Source organism: Pogonomyrmex barbatus, unplaced genomic scaffold (assembly GCF_055798465.1).
Source record: "Pogonomyrmex barbatus isolate J1 unplaced genomic scaffold, ASM5579846v1 scaffold2, whole genome shotgun sequence".
Taxonomy (NCBI): domain Eukaryota; kingdom Metazoa; phylum Arthropoda; class Insecta; order Hymenoptera; family Formicidae; genus Pogonomyrmex; species Pogonomyrmex barbatus.
Genome location: NW_028297116.1, coordinates 7,534,102 through 7,561,806, shown reverse-complemented (window position 1 = coordinate 7,561,806; position 27,705 = coordinate 7,534,102). Strand labels below are relative to the sequence as shown.

The 27,705-nt window shown below is 35.1% G+C and overlaps 2 protein-coding genes across 5 annotated transcripts in view; one reads left to right on the top strand and one right to left on the bottom strand.

Moving 5' to 3' along the window:
• Nucleotides 1-27,705, top strand: part of MCU (mitochondrial calcium uniporter) — a 55,012-nt gene that overhangs the window by 20,022 nt on the left and 7,285 nt on the right. The gene's annotated exons all lie outside the window — the stretch shown is intronic.
• On the bottom strand, nucleotides 682-26,599 carry jv (javelin). Of its 3 annotated transcripts, XM_089076316.1 has the most exons (8): nucleotides 26,423-26,599; nucleotides 22,673-22,770; nucleotides 20,699-20,832; nucleotides 7,168-7,386; nucleotides 5,798-6,101; nucleotides 4,133-4,945; nucleotides 2,682-3,667; nucleotides 682-2,263 (listed from the first exon to the last, which is right to left on the bottom strand). In XM_089076316.1, exons 2-8 carry the CDS (start codon nucleotides 22,706-22,708, stop codon nucleotides 1,219-1,221), a joined length of 3,537 nt encoding a protein of 1,178 aa, XP_088932442.1. In that variant the 5' UTR covers nucleotides 22,709-22,770; nucleotides 26,423-26,599; the 3' UTR covers nucleotides 682-1,218. The 3 variants fall into 3 exon arrangements, with proteins under 3 accessions (XP_088932442.1, XP_088932443.1, XP_088932444.1); XM_089076317.1 differs by lacking the exon at nucleotides 20,699-20,832; XM_089076318.1 differs by lacking the exons at nucleotides 20,699-20,832; nucleotides 26,423-26,599 and adding an exon at nucleotides 23,600-23,927.

Sequence of the window (27,705 nt, the reverse complement as noted above, 5' to 3'; positions counted from 1 at the left end):
ATTTACATACAGATTAGATAATTATACGGATAATTTTACGAATTATTTGCACGATTACTTTTAAAAACTTTTTATTATTCTTACTGTTAGTGATATTACTTTATAATTACAATATGAAACGCTATTCTAGTATTATATTACTAATTTTATATTTGTAATTGCGATGATATTATTAAATGTGACAGTCACTCTAAATTCATTCTCAGCACATTTCGGACTACATGATGAGTCTAGTCTTGCCAAGATTTTCTTTGAAGTCTACGGTAAATCTTTAGAAGAATCGATAAAATCAACATCTCCGTTCCAAGAATACATGATGTCGAAAATAACCCACATGTCGTCTTTCAATATATCATTTAATTTAAGACTTACGTTTCAAAATATGTGACGTGTATATTCAAGTTAATTTTCATGGCTTGATATTTACTCCGTTCCTAGCTTAATATGTGAAAATGTAAATATAGTTTGTAGATATATGTAGTGGAATAATTATAACATTTCTTACACAATTTTATGTTATTGTACAAAAGTGAAGTATATGAAAAATCTCATTTTAATTCCAACTGAAAAACAATACTTAACAATTATATAATCTTTTAGAGAGAGGTGAGGGGAGGGGGGAGGAAGAGAAAAAAGGAAGAAAAAGAGAAAAAGAAAAGAAAAAGTGACAAACATAATAAATGATATTATTACATACGATTATTTATTACATATTTGATACATTCAAATTATATCGGTTGTCGTGTGTGCCTTGTGTATTGCATGCAATATTACATTAAATTTTTAATGTATTTTATTTTAGTACATGTCATCATTTATCACCTGCTCTAACATGACTCGTGTGGATTTATCCACCTGGAATAATAAACTAATTGATCAATAGTACTTACATATCAAATAAATTATAATTACTTTGACTATTGACATGTTCTCGCGATATTTTCGATATTGTCAGAAGAAGCATTTGCCAGAGAGAACTTTTTGTCTGAAAAGATTCTTAGTTTAATTCCAACAAAATATTTATTCGATCGCGATTGAAGTTTCGCAAATATAATGCCATTATTTTTGTTTATAAAATAAAGAAATAATGCTAAGAAATGTCTTTGCGCAACTCCATTACAAAAATAATTACATTATCTCACGTTATCTTCTGAAATAATCTTCATTTTCTCTTGTTCGTATCAAAGAAATAAATATATCATACAAAAGATTCCTCATTCAGGATGCTTGCGCGCATTGGTTCTGCTCGTCAGTTCCATTGAGACTATCCTCGAGCACTTCGAATTCCTCAAATTCCATTTTACCGAAATCGTTGCCAACCTTCCAACTCGTATTCACCTCCCATCTTGTCAACGCACTCGGCGTGAATCTGCTCGGATAATTGGATCTCGAATCGTCCAGATCGCCCAGCTTAAAGTCAGCTTTGAAAGTCTTTCTCGAGTCCTTGGAATCTTCTCTCTTTGGTTCCAAACCAATCACCACCGGCGGTTCTCTCTTAACCCGTTCGACTTGCTCGACATTTTCATTCCTCTGTGCTTCATCTTTTTGTCTGCTGTCAATTGTCGTGATCTCGATGCTGGGCGTTTCTACAATGGTGCATTGTCTGAGATCGGCACCTCTGTCGCGATTGCGACGCAACGATTGTCCCTCAACAAGCCTACCCGCCAACTCGAGTCTGCTATCGCAGGAATTGCTCTTCACCAGCTTGAATTTTACGTAATCGTTCGATTTATCAATCCGCTTGAATCCATTGCCGGAGATCAACGGAGATACCAACGGCCCATTGTGCATATTGACCACCTTCCCACCGTAATAAGTTACGGAAGTACCATACTCACGGATCTTTTTCAATACGTCTTGGGACACGTAATGCCCTGGACCACTCTCATCCGCATCGTCATCATTGCAATTCACATCCTCGTCATCGGACGACGTGCAATGAGCACCACTCCCGGGATCGGTGTCGGGGTAATCGCTAGACACGCCGGAACTGATGCTACCGGAATCCCAATTTTGATGATGATGATGATGATGATGATGATGATGATGATGATGATGGTAACGGCCGACCTTGTTCTTAGAACAATTGGAACCGCTTGGTGAAGTGTTCCCGCTTCTAGCTTCGAAACTTTGCGCGAGGATTCTCGTTTTTGACTCGCAACGCGGACTCCCGAGTTCCTCCTTGGCAACGGAAACGGCCGATGACGCGGACTTGGTCTCGAAGAGTCTCGTGAGATCTTTCGCTCTACTGGAACATCTGGATCTGAACATAACACATTGATTATGGTAATCACGAAACGATCGAAGAATGAATGAAGATGTTTAAAGCTTTGATTACATTAATTGGCGTGTGTATGTTAGTTTTAAATTGAACTTATTTTAACTTACGCCTGTAACTCTAATAATGTTCGGGTAACACTGTTATCTTAGACGTGAATAATCGAATTACCGACTGCTTCGCACGCAGACGTTCCAATATAAACTTTGTCACCGTTTATAATCCCATTAAATCTAATATTAACTCAGACTGATTTATCTAGAGTCACCTCGTATCTGATTCATCCGCTTCAACTAATATGTTAGAAATAGTCGATACACAAGGTAGGCTTCTTGTTAAAACATTCGCATCCGCATTGTGAATAAATAAAAGTTGTTGTCGACGACATTCAATATTACGCTACCTGGATTCTTCGCGTGTCTTGTCGGACATTTCGTCGTATCGACTGTCGTCGATGCTAGTCAAATCCTTCATGCTGACGCTCCTTCTGTTCTTGTCATCTCTGGAGAACTCGACATCGGATATGCTTTTCTTTTTCTCCAAAGTATTCTCGAACATGCGTCTCACGTTTCTGACAGTATCCGGATCCGGCAGCTCCTCGTCAATCAGCTCACGATTCACCCGTATAGGTTGGTAGAAAAAGTGCTTTCTAATGGACGACTGCCTAGAGCTTTTAGCGGTGCCACTGTTCTCGGATTGTTCGCCGTTTTTCTCGCGGTTCTCCATCTTCTTTTGAATCGCGCCGGCGATCTTGCACGTGGGTTCCGCTCTAGCCAACGGCGACGATTTCCGTTCCACCGGTTCGGCACGAACCGGCTCGATGATAACGACGTTGTTGTCCATCAGCAATTCTTGGAACGAATACTCGCGCAAATATTGCATCAGACCCTCATATGTAACATCGCCTCGAGCGATGCTGAACATATTCTTGCTAAACATGTGCGATTTGACGATCTTGTAGCGCACGTGATCGAACTCCGGACCATCGTCCTGGCACTCTATCGAATCCACGCAGCTCCTGGACCTGATGAGATTAGTGTGCAATTTTTTATCGTCGCCTGTTCTCGGCGATTTGTCAGAATGTTCGGTGTTCCTCGATGGTCGGTCGTCCTCGATGCCATCGTCCACCGACCTTCTGCGAGAATCGCTACCGGATTCGGAACCGAGGCCGAGATCAGAACTCTCGGATCTCGCTTCGAAGCCCAGACTGCCCTTTACAGCGCTGCACGCCTTGCCAAGGATGTTGGACGTCTCCTTCACGATCCTCTCAAATCTGCCCTCGTTCTGCTTATTTCGCGCCCCCTCCTTCTCGGTATTTTTCCGCTCGAAGAAATTTCTCGCGTCTCCCGCCGTCGCTCCATTTTCCGCATTTTCCGGTGCCGCAGTTTCCTGCAAAATTAATTTGTCAATTGATTTAATGCGTTCCTGCTCCATTTCCAACGCCGAGATGTCAGTTTTTATTAACGGAAAATATGAGAGAAGATGAGATTGTAAGATTGAAGTGCAACATTATAAATTGATTACATTACAAATTACTTAACGTAAACGAGTATTTAATCGAATAAAAAAACTATTGCGAAAATGTTGAAATTAAAATCCGAACGTGAAGTCACTGTTCGATATTCAATGTGCACGTGTAGCATGCATGCAGAGAATTCAAAACGTTTGCTTTATACTTTTCTAAAGAAACTTCTACTTTTGATACACTTTAGGGAAAATGCAATTGCATTCTTGACATTCTCGTTAATATTTATAATAGAATTTCTATATTAGAATATAACAAGTTTGTTGAGAGAAAAAGAATAATTGAAACTTGTTTTTCTTAGTACAAATATATTCTATCGTCATACTAACTTTTCTTCCACGAACTTCGTCTTCCTTGTTCACATTATTAATCGATATAATCACGGCGGCGTCGATACGATCGTTCGCTTCCTTCGTAATCTCCTGCGATCTCTTATCCTTTGGCACGTCCTCGACGATAGCATCGATCTCCACGACGGAACGCCGATGGCGTCTTCTGGTGACGTCATTGTCGATGACTTTGAGAATTTGTGGTCTTCGTGACATCTCGTTCCGGTCCTCGTCCGAGATCCAGATCGAATTGTAATCTTCCACTTCCTCGATCTTCTGATCCTCCTCGCAGGAGGTCACGAGATTTTCGACATCGGCTCCCTTATGATCGGTCTTGGATGAAGAGGAGGGGGTGTGCTGAACTTCCGCGAACTTGGTCGTTGAACTAATCTCCGAATCTTCTTCCCCGGAACTGTCGTCGGTTTCTCGACGCTTCCGCTGGCACGAGTCCGCCCCCTTGCACGAATCGAGATCCCCGTGAACTTCTTTCTCAGGTTCGTCGTCGGCCTGAGCGGGATTATCCTCGTTCGCCGTGTGCTCCTTACATTTCTCCTCGTCCGTTGCGTTGCTGCTCCTCGTCGGCGAAACCTCGCTCGCGCCGCTTGGCTCGTTGTATTCGAGTACTCTTAAATCTCGCAGACCGTGTACCTTCCTTCGCGCGAAATTACCGTTCCTCGACGAGTCCGCCTCGTTGTATTCTAGCCGTATGTTGGATAAAGGCAGTAAATTTAGCACGTCGAAGTATTCCAATTCTCCGTCGTCTTCAAACAGGATACTGTCTAAGCTTCTGTGCTCCTTACGCTTGCGCTTCACCTGAATGGGAAAGCACATCTAAGCGCGTGCTCTTCATACATTTTCTTCTACAGAAAATTTTACGATCCGACCGACTTTCAGGACGAGTTTTCTCATAAGACGAACATTTTATTATACGAAAATATTTTTGTAATAAATGTATCATGTTTGAAAGTCAACTTTCAGTTCCATTTATTGTCCTCTTGATTATAAAAATAGCATTTGTTATTTGAACTTCATAACTTTTAATTTAATTTTATAATTTTTATTATTTCATAAAATATAATAAGTTCATATAAGTAGTAATTTAATGATTATTTTAATTTTGCTAATTAAACTTTCGAAAAGATACTTTATTAAATTTTTAAAAAATCAGTTTATTAAATTTTTAAAAAATCCAGAGATCCGGTTGAAATTTAATCAAGCAGCTTGTAAAGATAATAACAATACTAGGAAACTTGTGGTCGGGACGTAATGATCTCTATCATTTTAATTAATGTTTGGTAACAAACTTCTTAATCTACTACTACTATTATATTGAAGAGTCCCGGCACGGCTGATCTCAAAGAGGATACATCATTGCATCGTGGAAACTTTAATCAAATTAACAAATAACTGTGGAAATTTCATCATAGCAGCTTCTATATTATACATCATCATTACAATATCATACATCAAGTTATCAGTATGTGTTGCTGCTTATTACAAACCAATCTAATCCATTAAATATTACAGTTTGTCATTTTCGATGTAACAAAGTTTATTTTGATTGATCGAATAATTTAATAATCCTCTCAACGATAAAAGCTCAATTAGCTTCTGCACGAAATTACTAGGTTTTATGCTTTTTTATCGAGGAAAAACATATTTCACCTGCGTGTATATGCAATCGATGCTCCGATTGCCTTCGATAGGCCAGTTATCTTCGACGATGTCGACTAATCCGCTTACGGTATCCAAGTTTTGCACGCTGCGGTATCGTCTCGGATCTGGCCAGTCGAGAATATTTAGTCGATCAGGATCAGCGCGATTTCTTCGAGTATAAGGCAGCGGATCTGGAAGTGATGCGAGACCCGATGGAATTGAATGAAGACCGCACGTTGACCGTGAATGATAAGATTTTGCCTCGTTGAATCTCTCGTAAGAATCCGAGAGATGCTGTTGACTTTTAGAGAGTCTGAAACATGCAAAATGCAAACTCTCTTGGCTGATTGCTCTCGTGGAATAAGATTTGCATTCGTAAAACTTAGGTACTTGGTAGGTACTTGGAAAAAATATGAATAATATAAATCTTGGATAAAAAGAGCATTTATAAGTCTAGCGACTTCTACAATTTATTTGCGTTTATTAGATTTACATACCGAGTGGTGACATTAACTGAGAAAATTATTAACAGAAGGAATATCAAATAGATTTTTTTAAATTTTATTTGAAGTTATTAAATTGAAAAATAATTTTGCTAAATCAAATCGCTCGTTACCATTATATAATTACTTCAAGATTTTAATCACTTGATGTTGCAAAAAACAACTTTGCAACTTGATGTAAAAATGATGTTAAATGTAGCGGTTGTTTACTTGCTATAATAGCGCAGCTATGCAACGCATTAGAATGCTTGCAATGGACCGTGAATAGATGACGAAAACAAACGAAGACAATTGTTTCCCTGTCAAGTTGTGCGCCACCGTTCGATTTGATTCCGCAATGACGAGATATCAGCTTGGAATCGTATTTTAGCAAAGCTTCTTTGTGAAGTTTTTATGTCACTTTGAGAGGAACTTTAAGCCGTTTGAGTGTTTTATTAAGGAGCATCGATCATCTCTGACCGATCGGATTTCGATCCTGCTCAGTATTTGCAATTTACCGATCGCCACAAGCGAGTGCAATGCAAGTTTACAGTCAACATAATAATCGAGATCAAATTCGCTGTTAGAATTAGCTTTGTTGGTGATCAACAGTTCGTTGTAATATTATCATTAAAATAATTATATATAGAAAATTGTGCTGACACTATTATTCATCAATCATAATCTTTGACGCTTCAAAAGAAGCAATCATCTAATTAATTAACATGCTATCAAATGTTAATCTTGTTGAAAGCAGCTATTAGACAGAATGGCCTTTCGAATTTTTATTACTTTCTTATTTCCCACGTAGTGTGCTTAAAGTCTATTGACCAAGGTAATCAGGCCAAGAGCACGAGCCTGATCAAATCTTTTTTCGCGCTTGATAAAAAGTCTCACCTATCCTTGAGAGAATTCCGATCGATCAGCTTGGCTCTCGGTATCAGTTGATGTCTCCTGGGCAGGTCGAAAGTCGATTGGCCTAGTCGAAAGTGCGTCGCTTCTCGATCCTGTCGAGAATCGTCTTCCGATATTACTGCGAGACTCCTTGTACGCTTCAACAGCTTCCTGCGATCCTGCGTCGACTGTGCCGAGTGGGAGTCATAGCGACTGCCCTCTCTGCAATTAAAATCGCGCAATTCCGCGGTAAGAGGCTTAAATCATAGGAAACACAATCATAATAAAATCATACGCTATGACAGACTTTTCACCACGGGTTACAATATACAATGTGTAATTGACGTATTTTGCATAGTACAGGCTGTATCAGAAAAGTCATGCGCTTTCTCTCAGTCTACAAATTCTCGGGGAAATTTGAAATTGTTTTTACCACGGTAAAAACATCACGTTTAGAGGCGCAATTAAAAAGTTGTATAACTTAATTCGAAAGTTTTGAAAATTAAGAGGACTTACGAGCGAATTAGTATTTAACTTTCACTGCAAAAAAAGTATAATGAGATCTTATATTCTTTAATTAATTTCATTTAATTAAGCTCTTCATAAATCTTCTTTTAAATGAAATTTTTATCGGAATTATTTTAATTGCCACATTATGTTTCATTTAGAAAATTAATTTAAATATTAAGACTGTGATTGCTCCAAATGAAAATGCTCGATAAAAGTGTACAAACTTCCGAAACATATTCAAATTCTAGAAATAAACGTGTGCTTTTTATATTCCCCGTATGCTATTAAAATGATATATTATGGGACGCAGATCCTTATAATATTCTTTGAATAATGAATAATTCTTATAAAATAATAATGTAATCACTGTATATTTAACAACTAATAAATCTTCAAACATCGCTCTATGCTAGCATTAAGGAACATGAAATGATGTAGTTTTAATATTCTGTTAATTGTTATAAGCGGCGGGTGAATCATAATATTCATTAATGTAGATATGTCGATGCATATTCATCCTTTCTTCTCTTAGTCGTGAATCGTCACATCGACATCGTACCGTAGTAAATTATCTACGTGTAAATCAGTGGGATGACCCGGAAAAATTTCCGTGCGTTAAAATGTCGAGGGAAGAAAAACATAATAGCACAATAGCAAGGTACGTCTTTTGAGTTCCTTTATGAACGATAAATTTCTTCATCTCGTAAAAAGAAGCGTCGTATATAATTTACTGTTTAAACGAGACTTTTAAAGTGAGATTTATCTTGGTTTTATATAAATATATATATATATATATAAAACCAAGATATATATTTATATATATATTTATATAAAATCAAGATAAATCTCACTTTTTGGTTTTATATATATATATATATACATAGTATTTAAAAGAAAAAAGAAAGATTATTGCTTTTTTACTGCTCATCATAACAAACCATATCTCCCATTACCATTTTCTTCGTATAATGTTTGCCGTAATTTACCATATCCGATACTGTGTACCAGAATGTATTCATAATGAATATTAATTAAACATCTAATTATACTACGATATGACAATTGTGTATCTTCTATTACATGTTTTTAAAGTTAACGAGCAAGTTATTTATACCGGATAGAATAATATTATAACGGATTTTTAATAAATGCCATTTTATATTTATATATATATATATATATATATATATATATAAAATTAACAAATTAGTATTCAATTTTTTATATCTGAATTAATTCAATGTAAGTTTAAATGAAAATTGTAAAATAAGTTTTTTGCTTGTTGAAAGGTTTCTTATTTGAATATTCATTTTTAAGTTTACTTTAAAAACATTTTAGGGAAAAAGAGATCATTTGGTTTTCAAATGTAAAATTTAATCGAATTGTACGCGACTATTTTTCTGTTAAAAATGTTTCCTGTATTCTAAAATAAAAATCTAAAAGTTGACGTTCTTTGAGTAACTAATGCTTCCATTACTCACGAGAGTCAATGGAAGCATTAAATTACTTGCTTCACTCCCATTTACTGTAATTTTTAGTCCATGAAGTTTTCGTCGGAAAATCTCGTTTATATTTTATAAGATAAAATAAAAACAAAACTTATATTTGTATATATTTCTTTTTTTCCTAACTGTGTTACACAATACTTTTAATCTCGGTTTTGAAGATAAATTCTTATCATTCTCTTCATGTAAAAATTAAACTTTGTATAGTTTACAAAAATAGTTTACAAATTAATAAATTAAAATATTTTCATTAAACTATTTTAATATGTACTGATATTATGTGAGACATAAAGTTTGAAAAAGAATGCCAAAATTTCAACATCATTATTTTGTTATATCTCACTTGATAAAATAGAGAAACAGAATGCAGCCTAAATATTATTTTGAAAATGAGGATTGTTATACCTAATCCGTTTATCTAACGCTAAGTGCTCGAACTTGTTCATAAAAGAAATAATGCCTTCGTAATCAATTATATTATCTTTTTAACATAATAACATAATATAATTTTTCAATAACGAGTTAAAATTCACGCGCTTTTTCATTAATCGCTTATATAGATATCAAAATTGTTATTCTCGTTATTTTATCTCTCTGAACATGTTGACATATTGTTTAATTGATATTTTTAAAGCAACATGCTAGCAAAAATATGCTAGCAGAAACGGAAAGACGCGTGTGAAAATATTTTTCCAAAAATCTTGCAGTTGACACAAAAGTTGATGCGGAATAAAAACAAGATATGAATTTACCATTGTATACAGCTTCTTAAATTCTGAAAATTTTTAACGCATAAATCTTTTATCACGATATATGGCGATACATCGTACGCGGTTTTTTTCCACTTGAATATCCGCGAACGTACTGAAAACGGACGTGTCCTTTCGGCCGACTGCCCGTCTTAACGAACGTGAATCCTTGAGGTCCGAATGCAAACGGCGTATCGTCGTCTTATTGTGTTCCTCTGAGCACGGCTGTTGGTTACGTAAGATTATCACGAGTTATCTCGGGTAACTTTGCACGCCGTTTTCAATGCATATTACATGAAGAAAAATCAGTTTCAGATGCCTACATTTTATTTATTTTTCCTTATATAAGTTACATTGCGTTACATATATGCAAATATATGTATGCCATATATTACGTATAAGTGTTAAAGTGTTCAACTTCTTTTTTAATAGTTTTCTTTTAGGAATAGTTTTATAGAATTGATCGATTTAGAACAGAGCAAATTTTTTAATAATAATCCGGGTATTTTTTTATGTTAATTATTGATTGAATATAATTTAAATTTTTTCTGAATTTATAACATCTTTCGCTTGTGACTAAAATTTTCATACACTGTGACGTAATCGTTTAGTCTTAGAACAGTTTTACTTTCTTCTAGGGTCTCACGAGCGAAAGATAATTGGTCATCAATAACATGATAGGACACGCTCGAATTGTAATCAACTAGCTTATCTTGTTACTCTAATTACTCATAAGCCTGATGACGCTTGTAATTCGGAAACTGCGCTATATCCGCTCTCTGTGAAAATCGGAAAGGACTGCAATTGCCCGGATTTCAAACAGTGTAATTAATATTCAACCGTGTCAATCTTACTTTTTTGTACAGAAACGAGAACATTCGAACTGCGCAATCAAATTATCGATTAAATATTATCGTTTGAATATGCATAGGTTTCTGAAGCATTTTGATTATGCGTAGAAAATATTATATCGTTAACCTAGAAAAATGATAGTTCAACCATAATATAATATAGTTATGTCATTTATATGTCAAAAACATTTCGTAAAATTGTGTAGAATATGAAATGCCTCGACAGAAGAAATAACATTTTCTCAAGTAGAGTAAACTTATTTCTAACGTGGAATGTCAAGAGAAGGGACAAATATTTCGAGAATTCCACTTTGTCGAGCTGAATTTTTCTTTGATGCAGAATATCAAAGAATATCAGAGACAATATTCGCAGTACCACGAGTTATCAAGTACGCTTTATCAAGGTTCCAGAATACGATAATACGTATCATAAGTTAAGAAGAGAGATGAAAATGCTTTGTTGCGCATGTGGACATTTCTACACATCGAGCGTTTATCCTACGTGCAACCTGGGATAGAATTAAAATCAGTCGTGATTTCCTGTTAATAATAGAGTCGTTGCACCTGTATTCAGGTTGCACGGCGCAAAGAAAAGACAGGGCCTTTTGCACGTAGTGAAACGCGACGGGAATATCCTACCGGGGATAGTAACCCGGGCCGGAAGAAGTTCCACAGCGTGAACAGTCGATGGTTAACATCCGACGGACGACGAAGCTGGTTGTCTCCGCAAAACTTCACGGGTCGTGGCGCACCAACTTATATCGCGGCACTTATAAAATGAAACTACGCAATAAAAAAATGCATAATCTCGTCATTTCACGAGACTCGTTAAATATGGGAAAATTAAATAGAATAATTTGTACTATAAATTAGAATGTATAATAATTGTATTCTGCGAAATTTTTATCGAATAAAGACAGAATGTAATACGTGAGAATTTCTTTTCGAAATATTCATATAATAATTCTTTAAATCAATGCTTTCGTACAAATTTTTACGAAAGAAAAAAAATTACTGCTCATTTCCGACACGATATCTTTTTTTGTCTTTTTTCTTTCTATTTCTTGTTGCGTCAACCGAAAAAATTCACTTTCGGTTGATATAACAACAGAGAGAAAGAAAAAAGTAAATATTCTCTTGCCAATTATTCAGCATCGTCGAATCGAAATTGCGAACTTAAAGAAAAGTCGTATAACTGATTATACCGGAGATAGAAGAAATAAATTTAAATTGCAATGTTCATAGCCAGAGGACAACTTGAATGAGTCACCGTATAAATCTGTTCTATTCTTACCTTAATAAAAAAACATTATATCCTTGATCCTTGGCGACTCGTGCCTTTGGATCTTGCTGACGAAAACAACGATTATGCAATTTCACGTAACCTAGATGAACAAGGTCCGCTACCACTGGCTAATTATACGCCTAATTCATTAAAATTGAGGTCAAGATAAGGTAAAGTCATCAGCGAAGTAAGATGTCGAATTTCTTCTTTCAAATAACATGTAGACTTCGTGTGAACGATAGTTTTACTTATAACAAAATCAGTCGTTTTTTTTGTTTGTTTGTTAAAAACAAGTGAAAAATTCAAATATAGTATCGGATCACCGAGTAGTTTTTTTTTCCAAACACTCTATGTGTGTTTTATAACACGAGAGCTACTTGACACATACGCCGTAAAAGACATCTGATATGCCAGCCCATGCGATATTATATTAGATAAATTAACTCAGATAACTCACGGATTTCCAAATGACCCTTTAACAGCTGACACAACCAGAACAGCGACGAAATGCGATGCCGATAACGAATCTTGTTGTTCCTTGCACGTATATCGATAAGCAATTTCGGTCGTGGAGATGATCGATGGTCACGAATAAGGTCAGCTCCGTTTGCCAATATACGAAGAATTTGAAACGTGAGGAAAGACTTTCGTACACTCACGATTGCGCGAAATCGCACACCGGATACTATGTTTCGGCACTTGCTGAACCGGATCGAGAGCGGGCGATCGTTAATCTCGCGCGAGATGCTCTATCAGCCTTGGGCGCCGGTGCCGGGCGGCTCCTCACTTTCTCGTTTGCGCACCGACTGGCGAGGAAGTATCGTTGTACCCGCAAACCGATCGCCACTATGCCACCTGTTCCCGCCGATATACCTGTCGCACTACGTAGTGGGAGTGGGATGTACTTTAGTCAGACAATGACGTCGCTGGTCCTCGGGAATACGAAGCGGTAGTCACGCGGATAAGTTACAGGAAATAAAGTGTGAATTAAGTCTTATGCAACAGATTTTTCAAGTTTACTATACACACGACAGAGATTTATTATAATAAAAATAATTTATTATTATTATCTTTAATATAATTTCACAGCTCATTGGATCAAATTTGATTATTAATTCGGCATTAATTTAAGAATAATTAATATTATAACGATATATTATGTTATAATAACGTATTACGAAATTAATAAATTATATTAAAATATCACGTGAGATTGTAAAATAATTATTATGATTCTAAGCATGATGAATAACGTATCAGGCGCATCTAGCCATTATTAAAGAGTACAATGGGTCTTGAGGTACGAAGCATGTTACATACGTATTTGAAAAGACTACTAGTGTCAATGACCATGTGCTGGATTTGGCAAGGTCTTCATTATGTAGAATACTTACTTACGATGTCTACAAGCACTGAATTATTAAGTGACACGTGCAAAGTGTAGATTAAATACGCAGACTTTATAATATTCAATTTAATTTAATGCATCCCATGAAAATATTATTTCAAGAAATTTTATAAATTGTATTAATTGTTTAAAAGTGCGAAATAGTGCGAAAGTTGTTATTTTTTTAACACTTAAGCTTTGATATTTATAGAGAGCTTTTATATAAAGTTACTTCAATTCAAAGCACCATCTCTTATATTACCTTTAAATTTTGATACAATATCTAAACGCAGAAAGCATGAAATTATGTTTAAATATTACGTTCCCTCGCAGAAAGAGAGAAATCTTTCCGACAGCTTCTTATCCTTGTTATTTTAAGTTACTAGAATATTCTTCAACGATTTGCTTTAAGCAGTGATTTGCGCCGTCGGTATGAATCTCTTCGATTCACAAAGTACTAAATAATCCTTGAAAGCGACAGAGTGCGGAATTGCAAATAATGCAAGAGAACCCGAGTACTTTATCTAAAGTACTTCGTGTCGAAAGTTCACATGAAGACGCTTCCGAGATATCCTTTGAAGGTATCTCCTTCGTTATCCTTCGTTATCCGCAAAGTTATTACTTCCCTTCGGAAGTATGTTTCTTGCGTACAATGTTCGGTTTGCCATTTCCCGGAGGTTTAAACTCAGGATATTGTGTCAAGGCCGTAACGTATCGAGCAGAACGGCGTTTTATATCCGACGTGAAATCAGAAAAGATTTTTCTTACGACAGTGCTGATGTGCGTCAATCGGCAAATTAATGTTAAAAGTCATCGGTCACATCTATAATTAACTTCGCCGTAATTGAGAACGTAATTTAAATGGAGATACAAAGATAAAGAGATATATGTTTTAGTATGGCTTTAGTATATGGCAATTTCACATATGGCTAGTTGTTTTTGTCAAAGTTAGTTTATTTAAACAGTTTTTCTAATAGCGCTTCTTCTAGACGAAACATGGTGAATGAGAACATGAATATTCATGAAATCATTTAAAATGTTAAAAACTTTCATTCCACTGTGAAATGGAAGTTCCCTTCTCATTAATGGCTTTTCGTTGATATTTAATGATTTAAAGTCAGTATATATAAATCATATATTTATCGCACTGTTATATCGCGCAAAAGTGGTAATTATAATGGTATTTATTGAATTATGTACGTTTTGTATTTGTGAATTCTGTTTCATGATATTGCATATCATTTCTGCAATATTATTTTAAATTCAATACATTTCTTTGACAATTTTAAATGAGAGCTATTGGATTTTCCGAATTATAGTTTCTAAAGTGATATGAAATTTAATATTTTATATTGGGAGATTAATAAATTTTTTATAATATAAATTTTTATAATTTTAATCAATTATCGGAAATAATTTATTTGTTTCATATCAATTAGTTGTTGAGAACCGAAAGTACAATAGTTATACAGAAGTTTGATAATCTTCAAACCGCTGTTTCTCATCATGGTTAATGCGGGCCTCTCGTGATCCACCGAAGTTAATCTTCGATTAGCATTAGATAGAAACATCACCACAGAAAGACGCAAGTAAGTTAGATAATTAACGAGGAATACAACAGTAGGTTACCACCAAGCATTCTGTATTAAGATAGCCTATTGTCAAAATATTAAATTGTAATCGAGTCTATCTTTTTTCAATTTCACTTGTTCATAATTTTTAGAGCATTTCGATGTGACTGCAATTAAAATTTTGTTACTTATTTCATTCATCGTAAAATCAAAGTACAAACGAAAATTAATGGCGTGATCGGAAATATAAAGAAGTGACAGAAATCGATATCGAAATAACACCTACAGATTTTATCGTGAACCACTTATCATCGGTGTGGGATTCACTTTTCATCTTGATTTTTTTTTTAGAGAAACGAGTATATTATAACGCACACACGGCGGATTCTATTTTCTGTTTCAAGTCACACACGTCGCGTGGAAACCGCGAAGAAGAAAGTGACCATAGTGCTTGAGCTAGGGATCGCTTACACTCGCATTTGTAGAACATACGGGTAGTTTTCTCAGATAGCTGAACTTCTTGGCTTCTCTCCTGATTTATTTGGACTCTCGTTTCACCGTTGGTGTATTTCTCCACGGAGCATTTTTAGTTACTTAATCTTTCCGAAGATATATAGCGACACCGCACGCCAAAATGATCATTGCGACGGATGAGCGTTCCAGAAACATCAAAATAAATAGCGTTTTCTGTTATTATTATTTATTTAGGTTCTAGTTAGGATGATGTATAAGTGATCTTTATGAGTTGTACTTTGTTATTATGATTTCTGGTCATGTATCTGACTGAATTTCTGCTCAGATACTTATTGTTTCTATATAAATACATTATTTTCGTTTTATATCACGATTAAAATTATTCTTTCAGATACTAAATAATTTTCTTTTGTTAAATATGTCTTGAAAAAAAAATATAGAGAGAAATTTATGTTTCAGACATACATAATTACTTTACTTCATTTATTCTAGTTGCTTCATGAGCTCATTGAGGCTCATCTAAATAGACTTTCTAGAGGCCTTTAGACGATGGATTAAAACTCTTTATGTTATACCGAACGGAAAAAGGCACATTGTAATTCGCGTTATCGACTCGCGCGAACTTTCAATCGAAATCTCATCAAATCGAAGAATTGCGGCGCGCTTCCTTGGAGTTTCACTCAGTTAACTTTGACGTAGAGAACGGATGACGAAAGATTATTTCTTTTCACGAATGGATAAAGTGAATATCAAACGTCTGGAAAATCCAATTCTTACCACAATTCTTTTAAGATTTGAACAAAATTTTGATATGAAAACCTTGGATGATTCTAACGGTTCAAAGAGATCCTTAAAGGACACGAAAAGAAATAAAATTTTTATATTTTTTTATACTTCGCGGAATACAGAATACATTTAAGACGTCAAGTAATCTTTTATCAATTTTATCATCTACCATTATTGAAGAATATCACCCACGAAGCGCGGTGCTTTTACGAATATTCCCACTTAGTTAAATTTCTTTTCCCGTTTTATCGATCGTAATAGTTGTTTTTAGATCGTTTAATAGATTGCTTCTCAATACAAAATTACAGGAAGGATACTTTCTTGAAAATAGGTAGCTGGCGATGTGATTAGACTTAACGCAAATAAAAGTAAGAGCCAAGTAAAAAGTATTATTTATATTCATGAACAAACACGATACGGATCTACGAGATGCAGCATATTCGCGGAGATCCGATCATACTTTTGAGCACGGAATAGCGATAATGGAGCTCGTGGCATGTAATTTTAACGACGCAGCATTCGAGTGACGTTTCAACGTATCGCACGCTTTCTCTGATGGCTTAATGCAACGTTCACTTTTTTCGTATTTCTCTTAATCAGCAATTTAGGGAAACATAGAAAAACAGTAATTGCAAGGACATAATGTACATTGTTTATATCTTTAAAGTCTTGCGAATGTCGACACTTACTACGTTTTACACACAATCGAATGATCGTTCGTAGAATAGGATGTAGAATAAAATAGAACGAAATATAAAACAAGAACAGAGAACGAAACATGCAATCTAATGAAACTTTAGCTGCACCTGAAAACAGAAGAAAACAACAGAATTGAAAGTTCCCTGAAGGAAATTTAAAGTATACATGCGATGCTTCAGAATTTTGACACGTAGATATCAAGAAGAAGTCTTAGTTAACTAAACTTTTAAAGCACGCTGCTCTTAACAAATGTTTCAAATAAAACTGCTCGATAATTCCGATATTACGACATTACGTAAGTAAAATATTGCGGAAAAACTTCTTCGTAGGAAGAATCATTTTCAAATTTTTTCCGCGCCGATGATCATGAAACGATATGAATCGAAACTGCGATACAATCAGCTATGCAAATTGTGGAAATTGCGTTTGTTTTTGCTACAAATACCTGAAATAGTGCACACAATCATTTCCTGAGTATCTTTTCCGCCTTCGAGGATGTATTCAGTAAAGGATATTTCACTTCGCACATATACAGGATACGCGCACACAATGGAAAATTTGATCGAACGACATTCCGGTTTGTCGTTGAATGCAGCCGATATGCGACTGGGGTATCAAGTCAAAAAAAGTGCAAACAACCGCACGGCCATTCCATCCCCTCTGCGTATCCGACCGATGAATCATAAGGTTGTCAGGGGAACTACTTTACCCCGTGTGAAACGAAATGTGTATACTGGGTACAATTGAACGCGAGTACACACGAATGACCCTCCTGCGAGTTCACCTGCTCTCGTTCCTCGACTCACCTAGTCACAGTGATTCATTCGTTGCACAAAATAGAAACACACTTGGTTTCTTTCCTTTAAACTGATATTTTAATTATAGAAATTTTTAAAGTCTTACGTTACTTATTCGAAATTATTCGATTTTCTCTAATATACAATTTTATTTAGATTACGTAAAAGTCATTACGTGTGACCATTGGAGCGCGTTTCTTTAATAATTTATATAATCGAGATATATGTAACAATTATACATTTAATATTCCAAATGTTGAAATCGGATAATAAAAGAATAATTTTTCAGTGTAATTATCTTAATCAAATCTATAATCAAATTAAATCTGATTTGCAAAGATGATACCTTTGTCAACAATTAATTTGTAATACGTAATTTTGAATAATATCAGTCATCATAATTATTTTGCCCTTTGGCATTTTATCTTGTTTCAAATATTGCGATCAATAATTGTCAAGATATAGAAGTTAATAGTTAAAAATGTAACGATCGTGTTCGACGGTAAAACTTTCGCACGTGAAATGATCTTTACTGATCTTCACCATTTTTCATTGTTCTTCCGGTTCTCATCATTTTACTCGCGACCGATCCGCAGAGTTTCTATGAAACGCTTCGAGAACCAATTACCAATGGACTAACCGATGGCACGCACGATGGAATCAATTAAGCTTGATTACCTGAAACGCCGTTAGGGATTCCGCGCGGCCGACGATCCGCACTTTATCGTAAGAGAACTCTAGAGAAATTGATGCTTATGCCAGAAACGCGGCGTGAAAGCGAGTGGTAATGCGAAGTGATACGTATGTAATTTAATCTTCCAGGTCATTGACACCTACGAAATTTCGAGTTATCTGATTCACTTTCCACGGACTGTGACTAAAGAATACTGTGCAACTCTCGAGGAACATTAAATTTTACGATCTTCGTCATGTATAATTTGCCTCTGTTTTTCTTCTTTATGGATTTTTTAATCTACTTATCGATTTCCTTTTTAAATAATAAAATTTAATTACATTATCAATAATCTTTCCATTAAGTAAAAATCTGAAATCAACGATTCGTTGTATTTTTATAAATAGTTAAGAAATTTCTTCTTGAGGAGGAAGAAAAATTGTGATCGGTCTAGAAAAATATTTTTAGATGTTTCTACGAAAAATTGTAGAGTCTTCTAGCATCGAGTAAGTCTATATATTTTCCGTGGTAATTTATATGTACGAGCGGAGCAGAGCAGTTTTCGAAATCAGGTCTCGATGGACCAAGAACGATCGAAGAATCACTCTTACCTAATTCTAGTCATTGATTTTAATGCTACCATGCTTCAAGGATGGTTGCCTCCTTTACGTAACGTGACGCTCATCATGAAAAAAAAAAACACCGTCCGTATAATAAACTTATTATTACATAAGCGAGAGAATCTTCGCGAGACCGATCGTAAATTGTGTCTAAATCGAAAACACAACAGAATCTGGGACTCCATCAATCACACGAAGTCTTTGTGTTGACAAACGCTCGCGTCACCGTCTTGTTAGAACGATTTGGCACGTGGACTAAACTTTGATGAGCGTAAATTTCGCGAACCAACAAGGGATCGTACATGGTACTTGTTTGTTAAACAAGGAAAGTAGGACCAATTATTTCGTGGTTTGCATGATTTTTTCCTGCCATTACGGAAAGGTCAGGAAACGAGGCCACGGAGCGACAGGAAGTTATACAATAGAGAGCACGTTCCTGTTCTCACAGGGAAAATTCTATATAATATATACGTATATGCTGATAACATTTTTAATGAGCACTCGATTCTCTCATTGTGTCCGATCGATGAGTTTTCTCTCATCCTCTCGCGGGATGAAAGTCTCCTATTTTCCATATCTTCGAATTACGAAAGTACATCTCATTGCAAAAGATATCGAAACGGCATGCTTAAACAGCGTCTTTATCTGCATTGTAATGTGGGACTACGAGAGTTTGTTCCTCTATAATCGTGAAATTGCGCATATGTTGGCAAATCGCCATACTAATAGAACCTATTGCTTTAAATACATCTTGCTGTTCTATTTGCTGAATAGAATTTGATGACAATTTGTAGTAAAATTTTGAGATAAATGGCACAATGCCCAGAATATTCTATCAATATTTCGAGATTATGATGGATTTCATAACCAACAGACCGAAAGACATAATCTATTTATACTTCCAAATTCAAATATTGTATCATCAATAACTCGTTAATATTTTTGGCTCTTATTAATTCTTAATAACGTATACGTATTAATTAATGCTCGCATTAGCCACAAAGATATTAATTAAGTTAGAACAATTTTGAAAAAATTTTCTATATTAATTAAAAAAGATTAAAGAAACAATATATTTAGTTTCTCTTTACCTTTGATAAAACTTTTTGAAATATATTATGCCAGATAACTAAATAAATTTTTAAGATAATTCCTAATGATCTATTTAACGCGAAGAATTAAGCAGATAATATAACATCATGCGATTACATACGTTATTAACACCCATAACCTGGCAAAGCCATTTTCATGCATTTTTCGCAATAAATCGTTAATCCCAAAAATTTCTCATTAATTTAATGAAAGAAATTATCAATAAAAATATGACGATGTAATAAAACTAAAGAGTTCACCAGGAAAAGGCTGTATAAAAACATTTATATATATATATATATATATATATATATATATATATATATATATCTAAAATTGCTTATTTCTTTTTATTTCTATATATTTTCATCATACCTATATTGTCAGAATTTATTGAAAACACTCGAAAACGATAAAAGAAAAGGTAAATGCAAGTGACCTAGATGAAAAATCCTGAAAGATTTTACGAGCGAAATATATGTTATATTTGTACAGCCTTTTCGAGAGATGAACACTTCTATAAATTGCGATCTACCTCGACGTCCCGATATCACGGTCGACGAACTCCATCGTCACCTGGCAGTAGACAATCTTGACGACGTACATCGCGGTCCGAGTCGCTGCGGCGCTTCGCACTGACGACACTCCGCGTCGTCGGCCCTCTCCGCGCTGCGAGTGATTTCCGATGTGCAGGAGACACACGCGGTTTGTCAAAGCCCTTTTGTGCCGTACGGTATGCACGTGTGCGTATTACAGGGAGAGAGAGAGAGAGAGAGAGAGAGAGAGAGAGAGAGAGAGAGAGAGAAAGGAAGAGAAACGAGGAGAAAGGATTGGAGGAGGAGAGAAACGGAGAGAAACCGAGAGAGAGAGATATTCGAACGCAAAGACGGATATCCGGTGTTCCGCTACTACGATCACGCTACGACGCACGTTGCCGCGCTAATTAACGATACCTCGGCGTACCCCGCGGTTTGTTTGACACGATCCTGTCGGATGATTGCTCAATGTCGCTTCGATGAAAACCGTTGGTAAATTTATATCATATGTATATATTCAAAGAAGCTTTGTTTTAAAATTAATTATTGCAAATATCGCGCATCCGATATCATCTTTCTCCCGTACGGATTAATATAATATCTCGATATTGTTATCATGTTATCTGGAAATGTGATTCTCGATACTGAAACGATAATTTGCTACAGGACTTTTAACACATTATACATATTCGAATTAATCATTAACGAAACTTTAATTTGATGATAAACAGATATCATAAATCCGAGAATACAGCTAAATCTCTGGAAGCAATATATTCGTGAGTTTAGCTTTGAACTAGATTTTGTCACCAAGCTCTGTTTAAATTCTATCGTATTCACCAAATTTGTACGAAGCGTTGTAGCTAAATTACCGAAACGTGTTTGTGAAATTGTTACTTGCAACGAAGTTATTGCAGCAAGGCTATATATTTAGTTACAGAAATGGTAAGTTGATACAATTTCCCTACATATGTTTGTTGAAAACCGTATGATTGGAACGATTTACACGGCATAATTGGCACGTATAATTTATAACTGAATGATATTGCGATATATCAAACGTATTTTGCACGTTATTTCATTAGTTCTCGAGATAAAAACGGGAATTCGCAGTTAGCGTTTTACAGCTCCTCCCTGTATAGAAATGGACGCTGAGTTTAGACGAAGTCGTGTAATTAGACCACAACCGTGTTAATAAGCGTTGCCTGACCGTGGCAATACGGCAGTAATTAGCTATTAACCATTACTAATTGTGACGTATCGTCTCGAGAAACCGCGAGACGAACGGGACTTTGGATTCTCAAAGCGAAAAGCTTGAAGCAGCACCACGCAAACTCGCCGGAGATCTTTTAAATTATTCGTAACAACCTTGCCCCAGTTAACTATTTTATCTCGGTTTTCGCGATCACATAGAACAGTTTGAAGGAAAGCTCTATTTATTACTACTAAGCGATACAAAGCAGGAACTATAATGATCGTGGCTGTGAAAAAAATTTCGTTGAATAAGAATGAAGCGAGAGAGAGAGAGAGAGAGAGAGAGAGAGAGAGAGAGAGAGAGAGAGAGAGAGAGAGAGAGAGAGAACGAGACTCGATTTCGTACTTTCGCGAGGAAGATATCACTTTGTAATTACTGAAACTTTCCGACACTTGAATTGATGAATTGCCGGTCCAGATAAAGAAATACTCTCTAAGACGGTCATTAAAGTACCTTCATCAGTCTTTAAGATGACTCGGCGTAGAAAAAAAACGGAGAACATTGTGAGCAATTAATTGAGAGATGTAATATATACATTTTATCGAGTTTTCTTTAGTAGGAAAAAAAAGTTGGCCATCTTGGAAAGCTAAAATTAATCTCTTTCCTAAATTTAACCCGAATTTCGTCTCAAGTGTCCCGACATCGATCGCGTGTCTTGCTGCTTTAATACCGTGGACGGCGTTTCGCGCGTGCATTATTAAAGGAAACTGCTACTCACCGATGGCACTTCTGCCGCTGTCGTTCCTGCACCCATAACGCCTCTCCAAGATTATGAGTTCCGCTCTGCACACCGCCCATAGCCAACCACGAAGAGACCTGGATAGAAATTTATATTTAATTTAAGAGGAATTATATCGTGCAAATAATATGCTAGTACTTCATTCATGCATCTTGCAAATGTTCAAAAGTTACGGTGATTGCGCGGGGTGATCTCGACGGCATATCTCTTTATTTAGATGTTCTAGTTGGAAAGCGATAAATCTTATTGAGAACAGAATATATCAAATATTGAGAAGAATTTGCGATGAGATTGTGTCATTAATGATCGTATCGATTACTCGTTTATGATTGATTGTTGACTTTTAATCGGAAAAACAGATATATCTCGTCGTTTTTGCGAGTGAGCGGATGAATGAGATGCTGGATAAATGATATCGGTATCGAAATCTGTGGTGAAATGTTCAACAGGCTCGATGCGGATCGTTAGTTCAATTATATAGCTTCATAACGCAAAAAATACAGGCAAGAAGTGTGATATCATTTATAATACACTTGGAATCGCGCTAACAAGAGTGCTAGCGGCAAAAACGCTTGCTATAAAAGATTCAGAAGTGCAATTATAGTGCTAAATAAATGTACATGAGGTTCTTGGGGTATGATTAATGGTGCCTCCCAGCTCACTTATCGCAATTTAGGACCCCGTTAAAAGTTTACAGTACAGTATTACACAGTTTAAATTTAGCTCTCTTGCCAGAGGTAACAAAAGACAGGTTGTACAGCCTGTAATTTACATTCAGTGTATAATTATGTGTGTATAATGCATAACCAGTCGGTTTAACAGCATAATTAGTTAGTTTAGATCTTTAAACAAAGCGGACGCCAGTAAAACGATGATGTAAGCCGATCTTTTTTCTGCGCTGTTTACCTATCTAATGGCGGTCGTATAAACAACAACGTGAAAGGGGCCATTTAGGAGCACATTGTCAACCTCGTTTTCAAATACATTTAGAGCTCGCATGACGAGCTCTTCTACGAGCGCGAGAGCAGCAGATTATCCAATTTTTACCGAAAGACTGAGCACGACGCTGTGAAATTTGAGGTATAGTATACACGTATAGAATACACGTGCTCGAGATATCCGTATAGTACATTTAGTGTGTCTCAAAAAGCATGAAATATTTCAGAAAGCTCCATAGAACGAGTAAAACGAGAAGCTTGCACGTACGTCGTACAGAAAAGCATCTGCGACGAAGTTCCAGCTCCCACTATCGTCTATTTCGCTCCCTCATTATATAGTTCTGTATATTCAGTGTATTTCTCGTACCATAAGTCGTTACTAGATGGCATTAGCGTGCAACTTTCTCGTAAATAAAATCGATTCAGGAAGAGTATAAATTCGAGACAGGAGAGACCAGAAGAGTTGTATTGTGAACTGAGAGATGTTCCTACGTTGATGTTTTTCCGGAAAAGGTCATGACCGTCAAGGTTTTTGACCTAATAATTTAATTAAACAAAATACATTATTTATCTTTTTTTTTTTATATAAATTTAAATGGAATTTTAAAAGTAGATATTGAGAAATTGATAGCTTTTACAATCGAAATATAGATATATACTTTTAAGATGTTCCATATTTTTATTTATTATTTTATTATTTATTATTTTTAATTATTGCTTGAATACCATTTTCATATTACGCATTATTAAAAATCAATAATTTATTTAAAACAATTTTGCAAGTAGTTAAATATTTAATATTTTTAATTGTTACAAATTTGTTATTGTATTATTTTAAATAATCACTGAAATGAATTTTAACAAATTTAAAATATATGTCGTGAAATCTCTTGATTAAAATATTTAATTTTAATCTTTATAGAGTAATAAGGTCTTTTATATCCATGTTTTTTTAATTTTACGCAGGAATTAATAATAATGAATTAAACATTCTGATGAAAATATGAGATAGATGTTTGATATAGAAAGACTCTCTCCCTCCCGCCCCCCTCCCTTTCTCTCTCTGTCTCTCTCAGGCAGTATAAACTCGAAATATTTTAATCCGTCATTTATATGGATATGCGGTATATGTAGGCAGAACAGCGCTAGTCCAATATCTAACCGAGATCATGCACCCACCTTGCAGCTTCAGGCACCCTCGGGGAGTACTCATATATTATCCATGCGTCTCAGATCCCCTTAACCCATGAGTATTCACGCGTTACGAAAAATCGAGTTGTTATCAACATGACAGTAGCCTTATACTCATTTTATACAGTGCATATTGCTCTTAATAGAAATAGCAAGTGAATATTTTACGAAATTATAAATTGAAAAATTAAGTAAATCAATAAAAAATTAAGTCAATAAAACTTAAAAAAATCAATCAATAAAAAAAAAATAAAAAAATTTATATTTTTAGGGATATTATATTATATTTATAAGTCTAGAAAATATTAAAATACATATATGCAAACACATAAAATTTGAATTTTATGCCTTTTCTCATGTAATTTATAGATTATTTGGAGGAATATGATACTTCTTTTGTGATATACGCTATCAAGATACTTATATTTCAAATGTCACCCATTCTAATTACTATAATAATTATGAGGTGACATCTAATAAGAAATAATGTAATATTACGGCTAAAAAGGGAAGTGAAACTTCAGCATACTTACTCGTCTTAATCATAACTTAATCATAATTACGAACTATCATACGAACTATCAGTTAAACAGATCCGACCCATATCCCAAGATCTTATCAAACATTGCGAAGTGCATGATACACGAATTATAGTCTCACTGTGTTTCTCTTTTTCTTATGAGAGAGATGAAAACATAAATAATTTCGTGCTCTCTCTTGGTAATTTCTCAGAGATAAATTTAACTCGCGCGGAGCTTATTAATTACGCAAGAATATCGTTCCTTCTTTTGCGTCCGATTCGAAGATATTTCCACGTGTCAGAGCTTCAGAGACTTTCTAGACGATCATCGGCGCGTAAATTTCTTCACAATTTGGTTTCTGTTGAAAGTTGAACGGTAATTAAAAAAAGAATAGAAAAGTGAGCGCGTATATGCGAAATATTTTCTTACAATTCTTGAAATATGTTTCTTAACAATTTTTTATAATTAGAAAAAAATATCTGTAGATTAAAAATCTAATTTATGCATATTATTATTGAAATATATTTTATTATTGGTGAAAAGCTTTTATATCTTTAAGAGAATTTATTGTTGATGTTACAGTTATTGCGAACTGAATTGTTTTTATTTTTAAATTTATGAGATTATTTATCTCTATATAACAGCATATTAATAACATAGCAACTGCATTTATAGAATTAAATTTAATATGTTTTCTTTTCGTTTCAACCGTACATGTTTGGCCCGCTAGTCATAGTATTCGGAGCGTGTAATAAGTAAACTAGATTTCACAAAAACAGATTAAATTTAATAATGCACAAAACTACACGAAATAGTTACACTAAGGGTTTAGCGTATTGATTAAATTTGTAAATTTCTCCGTTTTTTAAAATTACATCGAAATAAATTTCACGCGACAGTCTATGATCTCATCCTTTTTTTTTTCTTGCCTCGAACCTTTTGATTCCTTATTCTAGGGATCCACGCGAATCCCTAGAGTATCATTGCGCGATTACTTGGATACTAATGGACAACAGGTTTTTCAGGAAATGTCACAAGTCGAACGGTCAATCTGGCAAGTGTCATAAATATCCACCTACCCTCGGGAATTTCCCTCGGCGCTCGTCAATCGTACATCCCCGAAAAATAATGGCAATTTCGATTCGCAAACTTAGGGCAGCTTGAAAAAGCTCGGGGTGCTGTGTCACCAAAGAAAAGGAACTACTATACAATGTCGACTTATTGCCACGGTCACGCCACTTAATAATTGTGCAGGATCTTATGGTAGACTGTGATGGTACAGAAAACTTTACCATCGCGTCGTACCGTGGACGTTGGAAGAAGGGAGGCATACGGCTTGGTGGTGGTAGATTTCTTGCCACTTCCATCTGCGTGCCAACCTACTACCGGGCGATGCACACTGCGATGCACACGGGTCTCGTCGTCCATCATTTGCGTGGAGGGAGGCGTAACTAATTGTCGGACGTTGCCTGTGTTCGCTTAAGAAACGTGCAATTAACACGGGACCGAATTCCCATCTAAGAAATTGCGGCTACCGTCCATCGTCGCTGATCGCCCCTTCAGCAATCACACCTTCGAATGTTCGAGAGATTTTAACAGTTTCCCTTTCGAGACGAGAACTCTCAATGACAAACGATCACCGATTATGTACCGCGAAACTCCCACAAAAATTATACCGATGGTCATTTATGCATATGTCAGTAATAAGTAAACAAATATATTTTATACATGATTTTATATACATATGATGGACACGACAATGATTCAGTATTTATATCTGTATATATATCTGTATATAATCATTATTATATACGTTGCAAAATGTGTTCAAATAAAAATTAATACAATATGAAATATTTCTCTCTTTTTTGAAAAGAGTTGAATATTTTATCCGCAAAAAATTATATTTTCATTATAAATAAAAAATAATAATTTGTTAGAGAAACAAAATGCGCAATCTCAGTGCGTAATTTTCAAATTATTTTGTAGGTTACATTTGATATGAAAAGTATTTTATCTTACAATATGTCTGTATATTTTATAACGGATTTATTTGATCGAAAAAGGTATAAATCTTTCTACATTTATCCATTCATCCATCATAAACGCCGATTTTGTGTGTTAGATCATTTTGTAGCAACATCAAATACGAGAAATTTTTATATCTAATCATAACGTTGCACATCTATTAAAATCTGCAATTTCCATATTCTTTTAAAAATATTTTTCCTCTGTAATATTTTTTCATTGTTAGGTAGAATATTATACTGGATTAGAATTTCAAGGTTTATTTTACATTTTATACTTATTTTACAAGGCAAAAACATTTTTGCATTGGAACTTTCATTTCACTTGTCTGCAA

What these genes read in the sequence shown, in the direction of transcription:
- jv (XM_089076316.1), bottom strand. Translation starts at nt 22,708, where the DNA reads ATGGGTGCAGGAACGACAGCGGCAGAAGTGCCATCG. An exon ending in CGGAATTCTCTCAAGGATAG is followed by an intron (nt 6,102 to 7,167) that starts GTGAGACTTTTT and finishes TGCATGTTTCAG; the next exon opens with ACTCTCTAAAAGTCAACAGC. An exon ending in TCGATTGCATATACACGCAG is followed by an intron (nt 4,946 to 5,797) that starts GTGAAATATGTT and finishes TTTCCCATTCAG; the next exon opens with GTGAAGCGCAAGCGTAAGGA.